The following is a 15,792-nucleotide window of genomic DNA, read 5'->3' as shown; positions in this document are numbered from 1 at the left end:
TGAGCTGGCCAGAACCAACTCTTGAGGGAGTCTATTCCACATTTTCACAGCTCTTACCGTGAAGAAAGCTTTATATGTTTGGAGATTAAATTTCTTTTCCTCCAGATGTAAAGAGTGCCCCCTTGTCCTTTGTGATGACCTCAGGGTGAATAACTTTACACTGAGTTCACTATATGAGCCACTGATGTATTTATACATGTTGATCTTATCCCCCCTTAATCTCCTCTTCTCAAGAGAGAATAAATTCAGTTCCTCTAATCTTACCTAATAGCTGATCTCCTCCATGCCTCTTATCGGTTTGGTTGCCCTTCTCTGTACTTTCTCAATGTTCTTTTTGTGAATTGGTGCCCAAAACTGAACTGCATATTCCAGATGAGGTCTTACTAATGATTTGTACAGGGGTAATATGATATCTCTCTCTCTGGAGTCTATACCTCTTTTAACACAAGAGAGGATTTTGCTCACTTTAGAAACCACAGCTTGGCATTGCATGCCATTATTAAGCTTGTGATCTACCAGCACCCCCAGATCCTTCTCCACCATTGATTCCCCCAGTTGTACCCCCCCCTAGTATGTATGATGCATGCATATTCTTAGCCCCCAAGTGCATACGCTTACATTTATCAACATTAAACCTCATTTGCCACATAGTTGCACAATTAAACAGTGCATTGAGGTCGGCTTGTAAATTGGAGACATCCTGTAAGGACGTTATTCCAGCTTGGTGTCATCTGCAAAGACTGAAATGGGATTTATAATCCCAGACCCTATATCGTATATAAATATATTAAAAAGTAAGGGTCCCAACACTGAACCTTGGGGTACACCACTGAAAATCCTAGACCATTCAGAGTATGAATCATTAACCACTACTCTTTGAATACGATCTTTTAGCCAGTTTTCTAGCCATTTACATACAAATTTTACCAAGCCTGTAGACTTTACCTTACACATTAGCTGTGTGTGGGGAACTGTGTCAAACGCTTTTGCAAAATCCAAGTATACCACGTCCACTGCCACCCCTCTGTCCAAGGTTTTGCTAATCTCCTCATAAAAAGAAATCAGATTGGTTTGACAACTTCTGTCTTTCATGAATCCATGCTATCTGTTGCTTAAAATATTTTTTTCCAGAAAGAACTCATCCATGTGGTCTTTTATTAAACTCTCCACTATCTTCCCAACTATAGAAGTTAAACTAACAGGTCTATAATTACTTGGTTAAGATTTTGACCCATTTTTAAATATTGGCACCACATTGGCCTTACGCCAGTCCAGTGGTACTATGTCAGTCATTAAAAAGTCACTAAAAATTAGAAAAAATGGCATTGAAATGATAGAGCTCAATTCTCTAAGGACCCGTGGGTGTATGCCATCTGGTCCAGGTGTTTTATTCACCATTATTCTGTCTAAATATATTCGGATCATATCAATTGTGAGCCAATGTGGATCATCTGGAACTGTATCAATACCATGCCCATTATGGACAAGAGCTCCCCCATGCTCCTTTGTATACACAGAGCTGAAGAAGGTATTTAATACATTTGCCTTCTCTTTGTCCCCAGTCACCCACTCTAGATTATTTTGTAAAGGGCCTACATGCTCGGACCGAACCTTCTTACTATTAATATATTTGAAGAATTTATTGGGGTTGGTCCTGCTATCTTTTGCAATCTGTCGTTTGTTTGCGGCCTTTATTTCCTTTTTGCATATTCTGTTATATTCTTTGTAATGTTTAAATGATGATAGCGTTCCTTCATTTTTATATTTAATAAAAGCTCTTTTCTTATTATCTATAGCTCTTTTACTTTGGCCATAAGCCACATAGGTTTGATTTTTAGCCTTTTAAACTTGCCCATGGGAATATATTTTGCAGTGTGCACATACAATCTTTTTGAAGAACTCCCATTTCTCTGTTGTGTTCATCAATGCCAATATTCCCTTCCAGTCTACATCTTAGGGAGCAGCTCTCAGCCTTGGAAAATTACCTCTCTTAAAATTCAGCATTTTTATTTTTCCCGTGTGTGCTTGCTGTTTATGGCTAACAATAATAACAGTATATGGACATTCGTAATACGCTTTGCATGGTTTGAGATTACCAGGTCCAGCAGAGCATCATTTCTAGTTGGGGCCTCTATGAACTGTACCATAAAATTGTCCGATAGTAGGTTAAAAATGTTTGCCCTTTAACTGTTCCTGCAGTACCATTACTCCAGTCAATTTCCGGGTAGTTAAAATTTCCCATTATTATCACTGTCCCAGCCCTCGCAGCCCTTTTGATCTGTGCAAGGAGCTGAGTCTCCACCTCCTCATTAGCACTGGGAGGCCTATAACAAACTCCAATGATTACCTATGTAGTATGCACCCCCATTTGCAGTTCCACCCATAATGCTTCAGCCTCATCACACTCTCCATCAACTATGCCCTCTTTCACACTCACTATGAGATCACTTCTCACATAGAGACAGACACCACCACCTTTCCTATTTACTCTGTCTCTCCAAAAGAGAACATAGCCAGGAATATTAATGTCATGTAAAAAATGAAGCCAAGATTCAGCAATACCAATTAAATCATAGTTCTGTTCATGCACCAAAGTTTCCAACTCACCTATTTTGCCTGGCAGACTTCTGGCATTGGTGAAAAAACACTTTAATTCATTGACACCTTGTGCACTCGTATTTTTCATATTTTATTTTTTCATACAAATGGTACCAATTCCACTGGTTGTTTGCAACATGGGAATGTTCTTATCATCTGCCATAGCCTTCCCCCCATCTTTCCCCATTTCACCCACCAATAAGTAATGACCCCTGTTTGATCTAACTACACTGTTATAATCTAATTTTCATCCCCCCACGATCCTAGTTTAAATACTCCTCCAGCCTTCCCATAAACCTCTCCCCCAGCACAGCAGACCCCCTTCCATTTAGGTGCAAACCATCTCTAGCATATAGGCTGCACCCTAATGAAAAGTCAGCCCAGTGCTCTAGAAACCTAAATCCATCCCTCTTACACCAGGTCTTTAGCCATGCATTGAGTTCTCTAATCTCCCCCTGTCTTTCCTGAGTTGCGCATGGCACAGGTAATATTCAACTTGCAGCCTAGTTCTTTAAATTTATTCATAAGGAGCCTCCACCTTCCATGCATTCTGTCATTGGTTCCAACATGGACCAAGATAGCTGGGTCATACCCAGCCCCTCCCAGTAATTTTTCAGCCCTGTCCACCACATGCCGAACCCTGGCACCAGGGAGATAGCAAACCATTCGGTTAAGGCGATCCTGGTGACAAATCATTCTATCAGTCCTTTTGATTATAGAATCCCATACTACCACCGGCTGTCTAGGCCTTCCTGCACTACCCTCACCACCCCTCCCAGGTGGTCTGCCCTCCCGGCTGTTAGGGATAGCAGTGACATCCTCGGCTGCCACCCCTGAGCTTGCCACCCCCACATCTTCACCCAACTTGGCAAATCTGTTTGGGTGCACAAACCCAGGGCCAGCCTTCCTTTTCTATGAGCCCCTACCACTCCCTCTCGTTACAGTAAGCCATCTTCCTACCTGATAATCCTGATTAGCCCCTCCACCCTCCACCTCAATCCCATTAGCTACCTGCTCAGAGAGCAGAAGACCCCATTCAAGGTTGTCGGTTCTGCCCAGTGTTGGAACTTGCTCCTCCAGATCTCTAACGAGAGTTTCCAGAAGGGCAACCCGCTCACATCTGTCGCAGCGGTATCCATCCTGGAGCTGTTGCTCCATTGCTGCATACATGAGGCACATTGTGCACAAAACCTTCAAGCCTACTTGCACACATTATCCCAGTTACAATATTAATAGGAAGAATCAGTTGTCACTTACAGGTTAGTAGACTCCTGTTATAATCTCCTGTTTTCAACTCCGTTTTTTTAACTCCATTTATCAAATGTCCACTTAGTCAAAGGTGCAGCAAGTAAAATACAGGCAAGTTCAGAGTGAGCTCTACAGCAAGTTATATAGTACCTGTATCACCTGTGACCAATTAACTCCTCCCCTTAATTAGCAGACTGAACGGGGACAAGGAAAGAAAGAAAAAAAATGCTTTTTAAAAAGTGACAGAAAAAGTGATTTAAAAAAATAAAAGCCTTTAGCTAGACCCAAAGAGGAAAATAAAACAACTACAAGCATATCAAAATTGCAGCGCTAAAAATAATAATGATAATATATCAGATATGAATAACAGTATAAAGTGACAAGTGAAAAGTGCTAACAGAGAGCGCAACAAAGTGACAATAGTGCGTCGTCCTATATGGACGAAAATCAGTGACATAAACGCACAATATAAACGTATAACAGTCCACAAATGATTTTTCCTTAAAAACTTGCTTATATCATCCAGTGTATGGGGGTATTGGTCGCGCCTCACAAGATTCAAAAAAATAAGGTGCTGGTGACTTCTTGTGGATAAGAGAAAAGAGGTGTTCTTGCACTCACCGGACGCACACTCAAAATGTGCATATAAATGGTATTCAGGAGGGCACTAGTGGTCATCTAGGAACCGATGGGGATAAGGCACTTCTCAGGTACTCGTTACACCCTGGAAACGGACTCCAGACCTCTCTGTGGGACCCTCACAGCAAAATAGAATAGCTCCTTGGTGTTAGCTCCACCCGGCTTCACAACAACTTAGCAACGCTGGATATCCACCAATGCAATTGATTCATGGATTATCTGTATAAATTTCTTTTGCTGCTGGTAAGAAATAACTGCTCCTTTCACCAGACTTTTGGAAGCTGCTTTACTGTATCTATTTATTTATTTAATCTAAATAGTGCTTGCTTGAATATCAATTTTGAACTACAAGCACCAGCAATCACCATCAGTCAAAAGTAAAACTTTTTCACTCTCTACTCAAATTTCCCACTCTTTTTAGCAATCAGCCAGCAAAAAATGTCAGTATTCTTCATATGTCTGGGCTATGTGGTAGAGTGGCAAGAGGGAAGGCTTTTCTTACAAAGAAAAACATCCAACCCGGGCTAAATTTTGCAAAAACACATCTGAAGTCTCCCAAAAGCATGTGGGAAAATGTGTTATGATCTGATGAAACCAAGGTTGAACTTTTTGGCCATAATTCCAAAAGATATGTTTGGCACAAAAACAACACTGCACATCACCAAAAGAACACCATACCCCCAGTTAAGCATGGTGGTGGCAGCATCATGCTTTGGGGCTGTTTGTCTTCAGCTGGAAGAAAAGTCAAGGTAGAGGGAATTATGAACAGTTCCAAATACCAGTCAATATTGGCACAAAACCTTCAGGCTTCTGCTAGAAAGCTGAACATGAAGGGAAACTTCATCTTTCAGCATGGCAACGTCCCAAAGCATACATCGAAATCAACAAAGGAATGGCTTCACCAGAAGATTAAAGTTTTGGAATGGCCCAATCAGAACCCAGACCTGAATCCGATCAAAAATCTGTGGGGTGATCTGAAGAATGCTGTGCACAGGAGACACCCTCGCAATGTGACAGATTTCGAGTGTTTTTGCAAGGAAAAGTGGGCCAATATTGCCAAGTCAAGATGTGCCATGCTGATAGACTCATACCCAAAAAGTCGGGGTGCTGTAATAAAATCAAAAGGTGCTTCAACAAAGTATTAGTTTAAGGGTGTGCACAATTATGCAACCATATTATTTATTTTTTTTATTTATACTTCCCTCCACCTAAAGGATTTCAGTTTGTTGTTCAACTGAGTTGTACAGTTTATAGGTTACAATAAAGGTGGAAAAAGTTCTGAAATGATTTATCTTTGTCTCATTTTTTTACATCCCAGAAACCTGACATTTTAACAGAGGTGTGTAGACTTTTTATATCCACTGTATATGCATTTTTTCAGAAAGCTAGAAGGGCATTCAGGAAAAGAAACAAGAATTAGGGGCAGCAATAGGTGCTCAACAGCATCAAAGGATGGACAGAGAAGTTGATTTCTTAAAGGCAAAAAGGCTGTTCACTTTGCAAGATAATTTACTTCAGACCTTTGTGAATACAGTTAATTTTCATGTTGCATACCCAATTGTGTGTAAACAAAATGTAAAAAATTTAATTTTGCTTGCACATGATTGGATGGTGAAAGTCAGCAGAGCTGCTTCTCATTCAATAAACTCTGGGGAAAAAATCCCTTTACAAACTCCACTTACAAAGTGAACAGTGATATATTTTGCCACTAACAGATCATTTGCAACTCTAAAGAGCAAAGGGTTTTAATGGAATGATTAGGACAAATTGAAAATGATCATTAGGTTATTAGAAGTAATCATTTGTCAAATCTAAGTTGATACATAGTTTAAGACGTTTGACAAACAGTAGATAAAAGAGTACAGAAGTGGTTAAAATCAAAGACAACTAAAAACAATATCCACCTACACTGTGGCTATCAGGGGTATGCACAGAAATCACAGAACAGGGCAAAGCACAATCCAAATGTAGGGGCTCAGATGCAATGCAAGTGGAGAAATGTCATTTGCAAACATGCACAGGTGCACTGAAGCCGATCACTGTCAGATGTCAGCTGAGTACTACGTGTATTCTCAGGAAAACAGTGAAGGGAAGAGAGAGCAGTGCAGTGGTGGGCAATACATTTCAAGAGCCCTTCCCCTTTTTCCAAGCCTTGTGATTGCATCTATTTAACCCATTTTGTTTGCTGAACTAGAGTTTGCAGAATAAGTCTCCCATTGACCCCTTGATTCAGGTACTTTGGCAGTCCTAATACAAACACACATATGAAGGGGTTTGTAATTTTAATGCTGGCTCCACACCTTTCATTGCGGTAACACATGGTAAACATTCATTACCAAAATCCAACGTTTAAAAGATGCTTTACCTTAATTTTCAGTAATTCTATAAAATTCTATAAAACAATTTTTGTTCTAAATGACACTCCAATACACATATGCTACATAGTAGAACCAAATGCATCCGTGCTATAGGCAAAATGTACCTGCAAATGTTTTCATTCACAGTGTGGTGTCCTGCGCGGAAAAATTAGTGCAAAAAAACTTTTCTTGTGAAGGGGAGTCTATTCAAACTGAATTGGACACCTTAAAATAATAAGCATTAACACATAAAAGGTTGTGTGTTCATTTACATGCATCAATGTTCACAGTGCCCATGGGCTTGCTGGAAACCCTTAATTGACAGCATTAACTATGATTCCCAACAATCATCCCAATGCTGTTCCCAAAGTCACCATGTTTATCTGATCATCTTATAAAAGCCCTCCCTCCCATCTAATTACATTTTGTGAACACTACCTACCACATATATGTTACTACATTTACAGCCTGGTTAGTTGTGCACCCCCTTTAAGCTTTAATCTACACTGGGCAAGAGGGCCTCATACATAGTTTAAGGACTCACAAACCTGCAGCATAACACCACAGTACAAGTGTTGTAAGTAGAAAATGATTTAATATGTCAGTTTTTAATAGAAACAACTTGTCAGATGATATCCAGGAAAAAAGAAGAGAATGTGGAGGTTAGAGTAAGAAATATTTAAGAGCTACTGTAGTTTTATAAGATAGTGTGGCTATGAAAGGGTTTCGCTTGACAAATGAAAGAGCATTCCTAAACACCTATGGAGCTGATTTGTATGGTCAAGAGAATCCTCAATAAAATAGTTTTTTTTTTCTTCAGTGTGTTTTTCTTTTTCAATCCTTGATTTCACTATAATAAATTTGAATCTGATTGGCTGTTATGAGAAATGCACTTTGCATATATTCATTACTGTTTGCATTGTCATATTGAATAAGCCAGGATGATTAACAAAGCAGGTGATGAACTGTCCTGTCTTATCTTAGAACTGAATGGTAAGTTTAAGTTAAAAAAGTGCACTTTATCTGCAAAAGCTTCCATTCAACAGTTGTGTATGCAAAAAAAGAAAAGAATTGCTGCAGAGAATACTGTAGCTACAAGTCAAATCAGCTAAATCATTTAAAAGCATTCATGCATAGCTGTCTGCACTTTTGGCTTATGATTGCTGAAAAACAAGCCAATTTAAAATCAGGCCACTTTACCACTTGGAAGTGCTGGATCCGAAAATATATGAATAATCGGTTTTATTGGCATCTTTGCAGTTTGTGCTGGTTTTGGCACTGCACAGAATATAACAGAAACCATGAGTAACAGGGGAAACAGTAAATTATAAAAGAAATGTTTGTTGTTTTTCCAATCAAAGTGCTTATAAAATTTACCAGCAGTTGTTGGTGGACTTTGAGATGTTTTGTGGGGTTTAGGAGAAACATCTTTTTCAGTTTTACCTGGCACCAGAAAATAAAAAGTTATCCTAAATATTACACTTGATTGCAAAAGCCCATTTACCATGTTGAGTTGCTTTTCATAAACATGTACACATAAAAAAGAAAGGATGTCTGCTCAAATGTAACTCATATTGCTTGAAAAAGGTAATTGCATGCTAACATTTTCTAATGCAAATTTTTCAGGTTGAAGTGAACCAGAAACAGGTCAAAAAGTTCAGTTCTGAAAACAGTTGCAATAACTTTTGACATTTGGCTAGATGACTCACACATTATTAGATGATAGCAGGTGCCTAGATGTCTATTAAACATGATGCAGAAAAGCAACACTTTTTAGGAAATTGCTCAAAATAACTCTTTGGATATGTGCACTTTGAGCCATGTCAAGTAAGAAAAGGAAGTGTTTGGAGGTGAGAAATAGCAATGGCAAGGCGACATAGGTGTTTTGACACTATGTACTTTTCTTAAAAGAAAACCACTATATCTCTGCAGATCTGCTTCACCTCAGATAGATTTGAATGGAGATAATTCTCCCTGCCACACACGTATAGGTGAGAACAATCAATTTCCAAAAGTATGGTGAAAATAGTATTTGTTTCCTAACCTACACCATCATATTAGGTTTATGCTTAGATAAAGTGCAAATAAACAAGTTCTGACATGGTGTGATTGTTGAAAAATTGTCAAAATCTCTCCTTAAAGGCCCAATTTACTAAAATGTAATAGCAGGTAAAGTGAGGTGAAGTAAACCTGGACTGGAAATTAATTAAAATATGTTAACTTGCTCCAAACATCCATTTCTTTAAGGAAGAAACTTTATTTTCTCAAAATACCCTGCACATTAAATGTTTGAATTGAACATGGGTTCACACATTAAAGCGGAGCTCCAGCTGAAAACCAAAAATAAAAGTCAGCAGCTACAAAAACTGTAGCAGCTGACTTTTAAAATACAGACATTTACCTGTCCCTTGGTCCAGCGGTGTCCTCATGGCCGTCTTCTCTCCCTGGTGCCGGCATCTTCAGTGTGGGCACCTGGCTGTGACAGCTTGCAGCGAGAAGTGCTGCTCTTTGTGAATGGTCCCGTAGTCTTCTGGGACCTGTCACATGTTCCAGAAGACTACGGGGAGGGAGGGGGCAGGACAACTTCTACTTCCGATCTCCTTAGGCGATCACAGCGGAAGTGGGAGCGGGTACCTATCAAATTTGGGTACCCGCTCCCTCCCGCTCCCCAAAGGTGCCAATCCTTAATGGGGAGCGGGTAACAAAGGCTTAAAGTGGAACTTCCCCTTTTGGGTGGAACTCCGCTTTTAAAATTCAGGTTGAATTTTCTTTCACTTTCTCTCACTTTACACAAATCTGTGTTTATTTATCAGTTTTTAGAGTGTGTACAATCATAAGAACCTTTAAAAGTGTCCACATGAAAGCATCACACACAGCCAGGTTTTAGGCTTTCTCTGCTAACAATCACAACTTCTTGGGACTCCCACTGACTTTTCTGTCTAGTGGATATCTGCAGAGAGAACCTGAAGATGTGATTGTTTTAGAATGTGGTTCGTCTCTTGAACAGTTATTTCTATTGTTCTCTACATCATCTACATCAAACAAATATTTTTTAAGATATGGACACTGCAGATCAGGCTGCTAAATACTGAGAAGAACAAATCCTAGGCATCTCAGTTGGGATCTTTATTTGGGCAATTTAACTCACTGATATAAATTCCACCAATATATCTGGTAGAATTTTAAAATTGTATTATGGGATTTTTCTTTAGCTTGAAACACCATTGTCACAGTATAGTCACATTGTCTGCAGTTCCTTGTATTTACTGGATTACTGGAGAGACTAAAAATATTGTACTGTACATAGTTGCTGGTAAACAAGTTAAGAGGGAAAAAAACACACCTACATTATTAATGTCTTAAATTGGACTTGCTAGCAACTCTTTTGAAGAACCTTAAACCAGAAACCTGTTTAAATTTGCAGTATGTCCCACTAAATAATGGGAAGCACAAGATGCCAGAAAGTACCATTATAAATTGTCCCTTTTTCAGAGTGACCCTGGAACCTAAAGAAAAACCTCTGAATTCCAGTGTGAAGTGAGTAGGAACCCTCATCCCCCCAACATAACAACAGCCTTCAGCTGCCATTGTGCTCTTGCTGGGTGCTCTGTGTATCCCTGTGCCTTTAAGGAGGGGTTGGCTCCCTCTAGGGAAGCCTGTCCTTAATTAATCCACTGCTATATGTGCACCAACTTTGGAGACTCTGAAAATGAAAGCGTTAGGTCAGCAGCACAACAGAGAAGCATTGACGCAGGCACTGTGGCTAACACATATATGTAAATGTGTGCAAATGTGTGCAAAAAAACCCTTCTGTATTTAAGGTGAATTGCCAATTTGTTTTTTTCTGCCTAGCTGGTACAGCTGACCATGTTAGTTTGAATCTTGACTGGTTCAGCAGGGACCCACAAGGATTCAAACCATCTATGGGCAGGCTGATTGTACCCAAGTCCATTATTGTACAATTATTATTATTACTATTATGTATTATTCAAGGAGAACCTTATCAAGGGAGGTAACAGGTCAAACTTAAGATGTACTAATAGGGTTGCAGAGTGATATCCTGTATATTCCATACTTTACTTGCTTTATTGAAATTTAGAGTCAGTTCTCTGCATATCCATAACTGCAGGGTTGCTATAGTTTAGTTACACCAATAGTCAGTGTACATGCACCAGCCCAACTTTGGGCATGTTCTAGCTGTTTAGTGCACATGCACAAAAGGCCTTGATCTTTTATGAGTTGATGGCACTTATTTAGTAATAACATATCGAAAAGTGGGACCACTAAGTGCACTTTGTACAAAGAGAGCTTCAGCTTCCCAATTCAGGTAAGCATATGCTGGAGATAGGAGCTCCCTGAGCTGGAGGAGGGGTGAGGGCAAAATCACTTGCGTTGCTAACATTTAAGGTGCTCACCCATGCAAGTGCACATTTAAGGGTAGACTGAAATTGCATGTAAGCAAGCACTATATCTCTCACATTGCTGACAGATCCTGGAAGCAGCTACACTGGAAAATCAGACCCTAATTGCTGTAAAGTCTGTGTGGTTACAAACATCCAAGCAGATTTATGCAGATTACAAAATGAGAGCTGGACTTTGGCTGTTTTCTGTTTGTCATTTACTAAAAAGACATGCAAAGTTACACAAGATCAAACATGTCTTTTTTTTTCTTTTTTTTTTATTGAGTCCATAAACTCATTTTTAAATTTACAGGAAGTCTCACCCACAAGTGTCTGGAAAGAAACTGCTTTAATACCTTGATGCTTTAAAGTCATGGCCAGAAAGCATACCACTCTACAATCTAACACAAGATTATTAAAACAAGAATATGCAAATCTGCATAAATGATATTGTAATATAACGTGGTTGGTTGGAGCTTGTATAGTATGCTTTGGTTATAGGAACACCAGTGAAAACTGTATGAAGTTTAGGATGTGAGAAAATCTGTCTAATTACACAACATGTTTTTGGCAAAAACACATATATTAATATGCTCCAGGTGTAGCAAACTGTCATCCAAGAGCCAACTTTAGTGCAACAAGATGAGAGCATAGTTAGGTAAATACAAGCAAGTATTTTAGAGGTTATTCCTTTAGTTACTTAAGGAAGAAATTGTGTACCCGTTAACCACTTCCATATGGCACTAAAAAGTGTGCTGTAGTAAAGCAAAATAGTTCACAGAGAAACCCCCTCCCCCCAAAAAAAACATTCCTCATCATGCATGGAGTAGTTGCCAAAGCAAATGTTCTCTTTACCCAGTGGTATCAAAAATGTCAGATCCTAAAATGTCAGGAGGGAAAAGATTAGATGTTTTAAGATCTGTGTAGAACAAAGCAGCATTGTTAGCACTGTGTTTGTGGAATACATTTCACTCCAATAAAGGCAAGCTAATCTGAAAAAAAAAGCTGTTGTGAAAATGTGAACAAAAAAAAATTATTACCAGTTTGTGGGGTTGGGCCCACAGTTGAGTGGTCCTTTTTGTGGGGGATTTTTTGAGTTTTGACAGGAACTGTAAATAAAAAAGTGAGCACTCAAACTATACGATTTAGATTATTTTAAGATTAAGTCATTCCAAATCTGAGTAACCAAGTCATGCAATATTGATTTAAAATCATCCCTGGTGACTTTACAACCTGGCAGAGGAAGATAAGACAATACTCGGTCTGCAAAACAAAATGAGGAGTGTAGCTCTCTTTTAACAAAAATGTTGTTCTTAGAAAAATACATATACCTAGAAAAAGCATATAACCTAATACACATGAATAAAAAGAATATAAATGTGATATTAAGTAAGTTTATTTACACACACTGGTGGTTGTTTCTTCAGGTAATGTAGTAGTTGTGTTTCCTTAACTGAATGAAGTAGAAGTATTTGTTAATACAAAATTCTACGTGTCTCTAGGAAAGATGCTGGTCTTCAGCTGGAACAAAACTTAGGCATTATGTATACCACGCAACAAATGAGATATATATAAATGAGTTAAAATAATAAAGTAACATTATGAATTTAGCTGGCATATTTTCTGAATGGAATTATTCACAACAAATCTAGTTGAATGGCGTATGCCACAATGTATTTTAATACTTTTTTATGTTACCATCTTTCTAAACCAAACATAGGTATTGTAATAATGATCACCTCCTGAAAGTTGCTGACTGTCACTGTTTGTTTTCTTCAGTTCAGTATTCTTTACCTTTGGGATATTGCTATACATTGAAAGGAAAGACCATTGACCCCTGCTGCAGACTTTTTCTGTGCACACTGATGACAAGTTACTCACTATGCCTGTTATTGACCCTTACTGGTAAAAATTAATTGGTACTGGGCGATCAGGAATACCATCATTATGTCCATCTACCACTTGTACTGCTATGAGGTTTCATGGATTTTCAAATCTCAAAAGGAAAAAATTATCTTTTTATGGGGTTAAGAAACCAGCGTAAATAAGGATAAAATATGAGGCAGGTGACCATATTCATATATAGGGTTCATTGTTATTTGAAATTATTTCCATTAAAAGTATGAATAATTAGATAGGAAGCTGGTAATTTATTATTGTGTATTGGTGGACAGGCAATTCAATTATATCATTATTCTTACTTACGTTTAAATTAAATCTGTCATAACAAATGTATGGAGCAGACCAGAAAATTTAGGGTAAAATCTCATTTGCGTATATGCATATTCTTCCAGGTCAGTGACGCAAAGTATTAAAGGGTCAGAATGGCAGCAAGGACACCAGTATTTTAAAAAAGGTACAGTAACTTAGTGATGGCTCCTTCAAGGCTGGACTTTAGTCCAGCAATATTGTTGTATTTCAATTATCCCTTTATGTTGGTTTTTGACTGCTTTTTGATTGAGGAAAATCACACTGTTACTGTTGAAGAACATGCTGCATAAACTCAACAATTAATGCCTTTACTATACCAGTTGTAGGTTGTGTCTTTTTTGGCAATGGAATTTTAGGTTGTGCAGGAGAAACCCGTTCTCTCTTTGATGCTGTAAAATAATGGCAATTTTAGTTAATAAAACTCTTTTTATAGATGTTCAGGTCATCTCATCCTTAGTCTCTAAGGCTGCTCATCAAGCAAAAAAATGTATTTAGGCATCATGCAAAATCAATGAAACTGTAATACGTAGCAAGTTTGAATATTCTGTTACGATAAGCCTACTATATATAAGCAGAAAGGCATTAAAAGAAGGTTTAAGATATGCAATGAATACAAATCATCTTGCTAGCCTTTGGAGAATGTATAGACGAGTAAGTAAGCACAGCCCTTACTGCAAGCAAAATATTTGCAGCCATAGCAGATACTCTATGTGCTTCTACAGTATTGCAAACTATACAGAAACAGTTACCCAGAGTCGATTGTGTCCTTTGGGAAGTAGTGGGAGTGTTAGTTGTAAAAGATGTGGTTCTAGTCCGATACGCTAAGATTAGAAAACAATATATACTTGCATATTAATATTTACTCTGGTTATGTAGGACAATTCATTCTCATTCATTTGGACATAATCACCAATGCGGTTCTCCAGAATCAAGCATTCCCCAGAATCCAAAGCTTTAAAAACTGAAATGTTTATTTTTTTACACTTATTGAGAAGGCTGGTTTCAAAGCAAGTAAATCCTTTTCTGCACTTATAGCCCAAACATATCTGTTTTGTTTATTTGCTACCATTGAAGCAAAAATATTTTACCACATTTTACCACATAGGTGTGTTTTATGTGCATTGGACAATGCTTTTCTTATGGCAATACTACAGCAATTGTTATATCCTTTAGTAAAACGTGTCTCAAAAAAAAGTCAAAGACCCAATTTTAACTAATAAGCCCAAATCATAAAATGACTTTACCAATCGTGGTATGGGACTTGGATGTTGATGTGTGCTTCTGAACAACGATGCGATTATCGGAGGCTGCAAACAAAGGCTTATGATGATTTAAAGTTCCCATAAATATTACCATGGCAACAACAGTTCAACATCTAAGGGGCAGGTTTTGCACTATTTCTATCTCACTGAAGAACTAGCATGCACAGTTAACTAGTAATTTGTACTTAAACCATATTATCAGGATTTGAGTATACTTGTACTTAGTGGTATTCAAGAGATTTAACAGGCGCTTAAGAGGGCCACATCAATCTAGAAAAAAACTTTGAATTAGACTCCTGGTAAAAAAAACCCTAAAGAATACCTCTGTGGTACCCTTGTCATGGTATTCCTTTACCTCATCACATGACTCAGCACATTAGAGCACCACTATATCTAAGCAGCTGGGCCACCATCATATTTGATTGTACTGCATATGTAATTTAAAATTGTAGGGCAGAGATCTACTTCTTCTGTAGTGGATTGCCAGGTGTGCCATTATTGTCACAGAATAATTTAACTGTCTGGTACTCTTCTAGCGAGATTGCAGAGGTGTGCCTGGAGTTTGGTTATTGTTTTGTTGTAAAAAAGAAGTGTACTAAGGGACGGCAAAGAGTCACTGTAGAGGTAACCTCTGAGTTTTCAAAATTGTTGATGGAGCCACCAAAAAAAAACCTTAAAAAAAAACTCTGAACAAAAATGGAAAATTCATATGGAAAATACTAGGATCTAAGATGAATGTTTCAGGTTAACAATATTAGGCTCTAAATTAAATATATATTCTGGCTTCAGAGCATATATTACCTAAAGTAGATTTTTCTGGTTCATATGTATGAGGTGCATCTGTTGTAATTATTTTAGACTCTGGCAGTGTGCTGTCTGAAATAAAATTGAAACAAATAAGAAATGAAGCCTGCTAGAAAAGGGAAGACTTCTGTCATAGAAAGCATAAATTGTATCCATTAAAATGCACATAATGATTTTACCAGCTTCAGATTCTGGTGCTTCAGTGCTAGGGACAGGTTTTGGGTGAACTGATAAAATTTCATTTGGAACTGAAAGACAGAATAGAATTTATAT

General features: G+C 38.1%; 1 protein-coding gene across 49 annotated transcripts in view; it reads right to left on the bottom strand.

The window, feature by feature from the left end:
• Nucleotides 1-15,792, bottom strand: part of ABI3BP (ABI family member 3 binding protein) — a 512,999-nt gene that overhangs the window by 180,682 nt on the left and 316,525 nt on the right. For 37 of the 49 annotated variants that reach the window (XM_089652925.1, XM_089652933.1, XM_089652937.1 and 34 more), the window contains 8 exons: nt 15,699-15,767; nt 15,517-15,591; nt 14,698-14,760; nt 14,203-14,274; nt 13,771-13,842; nt 12,283-12,351; nt 8,220-8,285; nt 8,043-8,120 (listed from right to left, as the gene is read on the bottom strand). In XM_089652925.1, coding sequence (XP_089509051.1) covers nt 8,043-8,120; nt 8,220-8,285; nt 12,283-12,351; nt 13,771-13,842; nt 14,203-14,274; nt 14,698-14,760; nt 15,517-15,591; nt 15,699-15,767 — 564 coding nt within the window. The remainder of the gene's footprint in view (nt 1-8,042; nt 8,121-8,219; nt 8,286-12,282; nt 12,352-13,770; nt 13,843-14,202; nt 14,275-14,697; nt 14,761-15,516; nt 15,592-15,698; nt 15,768-15,792) is intronic. The other 12 variants (XM_089652947.1, XM_089652961.1, XM_089652968.1 and 9 more) reach the window with 7 other exon arrangements.

This window comes from Staurois parvus, unplaced genomic scaffold (assembly GCF_062004578.1).
Source record: "Staurois parvus isolate SC_StPar_1 unplaced genomic scaffold, SC_StPar_1.0 ptg000696l, whole genome shotgun sequence".
NCBI classification, from domain to species: domain Eukaryota; kingdom Metazoa; phylum Chordata; class Amphibia; order Anura; family Ranidae; genus Staurois; species Staurois parvus.
The sequence above is the reverse complement of the archived record's forward strand: the minus strand, read 5'-3'. Positions and strand labels throughout refer to the sequence as shown.